At 42.9% G+C, this 6959-nt stretch overlaps 1 protein-coding gene across 1 annotated transcript; it reads right to left on the bottom strand.

Annotated features, from left to right (window-relative positions):
- Positions 1–1653: 1653 nt before the first annotated feature.
- On the bottom strand, positions 1654–5791 carry LOC147421464 (pentatricopeptide repeat-containing protein At3g53360, mitochondrial-like). The gene has a single exon (XM_086502778.1). It carries the CDS (start codon positions 5420–5422, stop codon positions 2663–2665), a length of 2760 nt encoding a protein of 919 aa, XP_086358904.1. The 5' UTR covers positions 5423–5791; the 3' UTR covers positions 1654–2662.
- Positions 5792–6959: the final 1168 nt, after the last annotated feature.

The raw sequence follows: 6959 nt of genomic DNA, 5'->3' as shown, positions 1-6959 counted from the left end.
CAACTCTCCGCCATTCTTTTATATGATTAGCATTTTCACTCTGTGATGCTTTATTGTAAGACGAAATGTTTTAACTATTTACATTGGTTTTATGTAGCTTGACACGAACATTGTCCTCTTGCTTGGACAATTGAACGACACCCGGACATGATTATCAGGTTGGTAGTGCAATTTAATTTTTATAGTCTATTGATGTTCTTTTATATTTTCTGAGTTTGTCAATGCTTCCTTAAGTTAATCCTTAAGTTTGATTTTCCTCACTAGTACATGCTCAATCTCGATTATCGTATTTCATATCAAATAGATACTTCTTTTTTCATAGTTCGGCAATTTAACTTTTATAATACCTGATGCACTATGTACATGTTTACTTTATTTTTAAGTGGTGGATGTTAATCTACATTTATCTTTGTTTGGCAATGCATTTTATATATTGCAGCCCAACATTCTCCTCTACATAACCATTCTTTAACACGAAGACAACCCTTTATCCTACCCTCCATAGATATGTTTTAACTATTGACATTGGTTTTATGTAGCTTGACACAAAAAGTGTCCTCCGACTTGGACAATTGGACGACACCCATACACAATTATTAGTTTGACAGTTTAATTTTTATAGTTTATTGATGCTTTCTATATTTTTTGAGTTTTTCAATGTTTAAGTTTAGTTTTTCTCACTAATACATGTTCAATCTCGATCATCGTATTTTTATATCAAATAGATACACACTTATTTTCTCATAGTTGAACAATTTAATTTATGTATTATAATACTTAATTCATTGTGTACATGCTTACTTTATTCCTAGGTGGTTGATGTCAATTTATGTGTGTTCTTGTTTGGCAATGCATTTTATATATTGCAGCCCAACATTCTTCTCTACATAATTATTTTTTAGCACGAGGACAATCCTTTATCCCAATGTGTTCCTCCACAGATATGTTTTGCACATAACTCTCTCTCTTTCTCTCTCTGAGAAATAAGGAAAAATTGACTACGCTTGATTTAGAGTAAGATGGGTCCTCAAATGGCCCATATTACCAGGTTGAATGGCAATTTGCAAACAACTACCAAAGTAAGTTAAGGAGTAGGATTTAAGCACAATGATTAAGTTGTAACCCTTTGCTCGATTCAATTACTTCCGTTAGTAGCCCTCTGTTGTATAGTCAACTCTATGGAACACAACTTGCTTCTTTCCAATGCTCATCAACTGAAGCAGAGCTATTGTTGTTGCCTATCAATTGTTGTGATAGCTATTGTTCTTCTACTCATCCGCTTGTATATCACTACAAAAGCCGATGCGATAGCAATCACAACCAACTAAGCAAGTAACCAACTGTACTCCAAAATTTATCAGAACACGTTCGGCAAAGAGCAATACCTTGGTTTCATTGCTCAAACAATCGTAGAGAAAGCGGTGAAATTGGGCCATTTAATAGACATCTATAGAGGTAATCAATTATCATGTGCTTAATAAATACACATGCACTTCTTTTTTAACGATTCGCCGATGCACTTTGTATTTGTTTACTTTAGTGCTAGATGCTTGATGACAATCTGCTTATGTCTTGTTATGTTTTATAGCAATGCCCACCAAGCAAGACTAGTTCTGTGGTCGGTCATTCACACCATTCCTTGAACACTTCGAATAACCAATGTCTGTCAGCTGTTCTCTTTAAGAGTGCGAAAGAAGAAGAGAGACTCAAGTTTGCTGAAGTGACCAGATTGCTGGCCAGCTCTGGCCTACAGGAAACACTCACAGCAAAGATGAAGCTCTGCGGTGCTGCAGCAGCATTTGTGGGCCATGGCAATCCAAGCGATGTGGGGGGTGACATCTTTCAAGAGGAGCCCAACTGTGCAGGCAGTTTGTCTCTGTGGGCCTGCGGCCACACAGCCTTGCATTGAGTCCGAGGAGTTTGGCCTCAGAAAGGGAGGGAAGGCTAATTGTGAAGAGATCAGCGCCTGACTACGACCACCAGGATACCTGCCTGCATCATGGTTTGTAGGTAGGTCTCTGACTCAGGATTGCAGGTAACTCTTTGGGGTATGCAGGGCTGATCCGCTCTCTCTCTCTGCCTCTCCCAGCTGGACCTCAATTTGATTGTAAACATTGTCACGCCCACAGAGAGAGAGAGAGAGAGAGAGGACTACGTGTGCTACCACACCATGCATCCACTCTAGAATCTCGCAAGTAACAATTGAGGTCAATATCAGTGTTGCGCTAGTGTAAATGGTGCTATTCTCTCTCGTAGTGCAGCTATCCTTTCCTACCTTAGCCTCTTCAATAACAATTCCTTGGCTTGCAATGGATTTCTCGCACAAACTTCCTTGAGTTTCAACTATGTTGAAAAACGCAGGTTCTCTCCAAGGCTGCCTCGAGTTTCAACTGTATTGAGCTCTTGCTTGCTGGGAGATAAAACTTTGTTGATTTGTTGATGCAAGCTTCTGACAGGCATTGCGAAGCCTCAAGCGTTGCGGTGCTTGCTTTTACATTCAAAGAGGCCATGATTCTTTGATGATTTTTTTTTCACGGCTCGTGAGTCGTCCACTTGGACCCCTCTCCTTTCTGCATAACCAAAAATGGTGATGGGCTTACAAAGTAAACAGCACGAAGAGTTCGCTCAGCAGCGTCATGTGCTATACTCCACCTTCTCAATTCTATTCTAAACACACTTGGGATTTGATGTTTTGGGAGCATGATTGCTCTTCAGAGCAACCGACAGCCTTTAGGTTTGACAACACAGGAGTTCTAATGTTTCCTGGCTCCAATCCGACAATACACTTAAATAAAAAGTTTTCTAATTCAAACGCACCATGAAGCTTACATGCAGCAAGAAGGGTTGTCCACATGGCAGCAGTAGGATGGCAAGGTATCCTTTGAAGCAAGTCTACTGTGTCTTTGAGATGTCCTGCACGTCCAAGAAGATCAACTAGACATGCATAATGTTGAGAGCTTGGCATTATCATACAGAGCTGATGCTGCATACGATGAAAGCAGTAAAGTCCCTCACCCACTAGACCTCCATAATTGCAAGCAGATAGAGCACCAATGAAAGTGATTGCATCCAGCTCTACATCCCCATTTTGCATTTGTTCAAGAAGGCAAATGGCATCATGACCAAGACCATGCTGAGCATATCCTAACACCATTGATGTACAAGACATTTTATCTTGTTCAGAAATGCAATCAAAGATGTTTTTGGCATGTGTCATGCATCCACACTTGGCATACATGTCAACAAGAATTCCTCTTACAATATCCTCCTTATCATGTCCACCTTCGACTGACATAGCATGAAGCTGCATTCCCTGCTCTAGACTTGATAAGCTAGCAGATACCTTCATCATGCAAACAAAGGTAATGCTGTCAGCCTCTATGTTCTCGGCAAGCATTTGGCAAAAAACATTCATGGCTTCAAAGCAAAGCTCATTTTCAACACAGGCAGAAATAATAGTGTTATAAGAAACAACATCCCTTTGAGGCAGTCTGTTAGAAACTTGGCGACCACAGGCTGTTTCACCGCACAAATCAACCACACTGCTTCCGTCATGAGAGGCTGAGTTTAGTTCTAGTTTAAGTTGTAGGTTAGATACATGAATTTGCTTACCCTCATTTGAATTCAAGGGACTTCCATATGCTTTACAAACAGCTGAAAATGTGAACGCACTGGATGTCGCACCTTCAAGTTTCATTTGGTCAAAAAGTTGCAGGCCTTCCTTACTGAGATCATTCTGTATGTTTCCTGATAAAGCTGTAACCCATGATCGATCAAATATTTTGTCAAACGCCTGGCATGCTTCGGTCATGCAACCGCATTTAGCGTATAAGTCAATGAGAGCATTCCCAACTTGAGAATGGGAATGCATGCTATTCTCAATAGCATAACCATGGACCTGCCTGCCTTGCTCCAAATCAGCAAGATCCACGCAAGCCTTTAATGAACTCACAAATGTAGCTTCGTCAGGTCTAAATCCCTCACAAATCATGTATTGGAACACCCTCAAAGCTTCCCTACCTTCTCCGACTTCAGTGTAGCCATCTATCATAGAATTCCACATCACAGTATCTTGTAGGGGCATACTCTTAAAGACAAAGTGGGCATCTTTGATGCTACCACACTTTGAATACATGTCAACCAGTGAGCTTCCTAGAAAGGGATCATGCTCTATGTGGAGGAGCGCAATGCATGAATGAATAGTCTGACCTCTTCTCATACATTGCAGGGCTGTGCAAGCCTTAAGAGCACACATGAGCACAACCTTGTTTGGCTCTATACCACTTAGTAGCATCTGCTTGAAGAGAAGCAAAGCCTTCTCTGCATGACCATGCTGAGTATGTCCTGCAATCATCACTGACCAAGTCACAACATCTCGGTTTTTCACTTGGTTAAACATGTGCTCTGCATCTTCCATACTCCTGCACTTGGCATACATATTTATAATACTATTGACAACAGAACTGCTTGATTCCATTCCATTTTCAATAGACAATCCATGTACTTTCTGCCCATCTGCCAGGCAAAGTTGATCGATGCATGACTTTAACAGAGTCAGACACGTGACTTCATCAGGCTTGACGACTGCATGGAGCATGCGAGCAAGCAGGGAAAAGGCTCCATTGTGAAGAGCTTGCTGAGAGAAACCAGCAATCATTGCATTCCATGGAGCAGCATCACTTTTTTGAACTTTTTGAAATAAAAAATACGCATCATCCAAGGCTGCATGCTTGGCATAGAAATCTAGTAAAGTGCTGACAACAAACTCATCAAAATCAGATTCCTCTTCGACAATGTAGGCAAAAAGAGTTTCAACCTCTGATAAGGATGTGCATGCCCGGATGATGCTGAGAAAGGTGACTTTATTTGGTCTAACTCCTTCATCCTCCATCCTCCAGAACAGCCTCATAGCTTGCTCATTGTACCCAGACTTGGTATAGGCTGTGATAATCAATGTCCAAGTGAAGACGTCTCTAGCAAACATTTTGACAAACAACCGATTTGCATCCCCAGAGCATTCACACAGTGTGTACATGCTAATGAGCAAATTGCCCAGCAGAACATTGTCCTCAAGTCCATGATTGATCAAATAGGCGTGAATCTGGCTTCCTTCCCAAAATGCTTTATGCTTGATACAACCCCGCAAGAGGCTCACAAATGTCTCTAAGGGTGGTGACATGCCATTTTTGCATATCTTAAAGTCAAGAGCCACTGGTTTAAGGGGTTGTCGATGGTTGTGGAATGCTTTTCCTGTCTCAGAAAATTTATAACTGCTTTCACAAATGTCGCCTGCTTCCATGATGCACTCTGTAGGATCTGACCCCCCATAGCTGCCAAGTCGCTTAGACTTTTTGGGACCGAATGAACTCATAGCTTGCCAATTTTCTACACAGACCAAGGCACTTGGGGGACGACGGGTCATCTCCCAAGCTTAAACACGTCTCAAACCATTTCAAATAGGAGAACAATAATAGCTCCGTAGGCTTTTGCACTTGAAAGTTGTGGCCTTGCCCACTTCGTGAACAGCTCTGGCATTCTGCTCGTACCTCGCGTCAACTGCACTCATCAAATCTCTGTCACTGCGGAACAATTTTTAACCTCTCTAACTGTGGGTATTCGAGGATGAGGCTCGCTGAGATGTGCCTGGTATACGCCTTGTCTCGCCCACTCTTGCCTAACAGCGCATCGGCAACCTTGTGCCATGCTTGCTGGCGTAAGTGCTCAGAGAAAACCGTAGAGTTACCTCTTCACTATATGGCACGGCTCTGAGTCATATCACAAAGTGAACTAGGGGTGGGTGAACTGAGGGTGAACTAGGGGTGGGAAAGCTAGGGGTGCACCTAAACTAGGGTATGATCATGTGCCGTGCCAACATGGACATCAGTGCGCGTTAGCGTGGTGGTAGGGCATTCGTGTGGCAACCGAAACGTCCCAGGTTCAACCCACACCCCGCGAGGCGAGTGAACTAGGAGTGAACTCGGGGCGCCATTTTTGCCCCTAGTTCACCCCCGAGTTCACTGCGTGATCCGACGGTCGAGATTAAAGCCGCCTCGCGTCCCCAAATTTGGGCCCTAGATCCCCCCTGGCCAGAGTCGTGCCATATAGTGACGAGGGTAGAGTTATAAGAGTGCCAGCCCGGCAGTCCAGCAACACCGGATTGACCACCCTCCAAAGCGACAGCTGGTACCCCGTACTGGTAACTCTGATATTTTATTCAGAGTTTCGGGAGATTCCTTCCTACCATGCGTATGCCAGCCGTCGTCAGCCTATGCACTCAATTGATTTCTCTAAAAGGGAGAGGAGTAGATTCGAACTCGCACTCTTGGTACGCTACATCTTGAATCCGCTGAAGTAGCCAACCCACCATTGCCTGAGGATGTTGGAAGTGGAAAGCCATATATTAATTAAAAATATCTTGAGCATGCCCGATAGAACTTAACATTGCGAACTCTGCTTGTCTGTCTCCTTCCTCAACGGACGCCTCATAGGCTCTCAACACTTCCTCGTATGTCCAGTGCCTTGATGAGCGTGCTAGCTATACCAATGGTACTAGCTCCGTTTTTTGCATTTTCAAATGTCTTCTTGTGCTCAAATTGGTCAATGCTATCATGGAGACATCCTTCCCCTCCTTAAAGTGATAAATTCAAATCTCGCAGTTATCCCACAAGTGCCCAAAAGCTTTGCAATAGGTACCTGGCAACAGTCATCATATTGATATTCTTAGGATTTACATTTTGTACACCAGGTCTCTACTTTTCCCATTGGAGGTCTGGTCCTAGAGACCTGAAAGATTTACTTGGACAATTCCTAAAATCTTTCTACTCCACGCTCCCTTCTTCTTGCTCTTGGATGTATCTTTTGACTCTTTATCATCCAATGAACTAGAGCTCTTCGATCATTGACTCGCTAGAACTGGAACCTGCTTTTCTCTCATGTCCATCTCCTTCTTGGCTTGCTAA

The sequence above is a fragment of the Adiantum capillus-veneris genome, chromosome 27, assembly GCF_014529385.1.
Source record: "Adiantum capillus-veneris isolate H3 chromosome 27, ASM1452938v2, whole genome shotgun sequence".
NCBI classification, from domain to species: domain Eukaryota; kingdom Viridiplantae; phylum Streptophyta; class Polypodiopsida; order Polypodiales; family Pteridaceae; genus Adiantum; species Adiantum capillus-veneris.
This window is presented reverse-complemented; position numbering and strand designations above follow the sequence as displayed.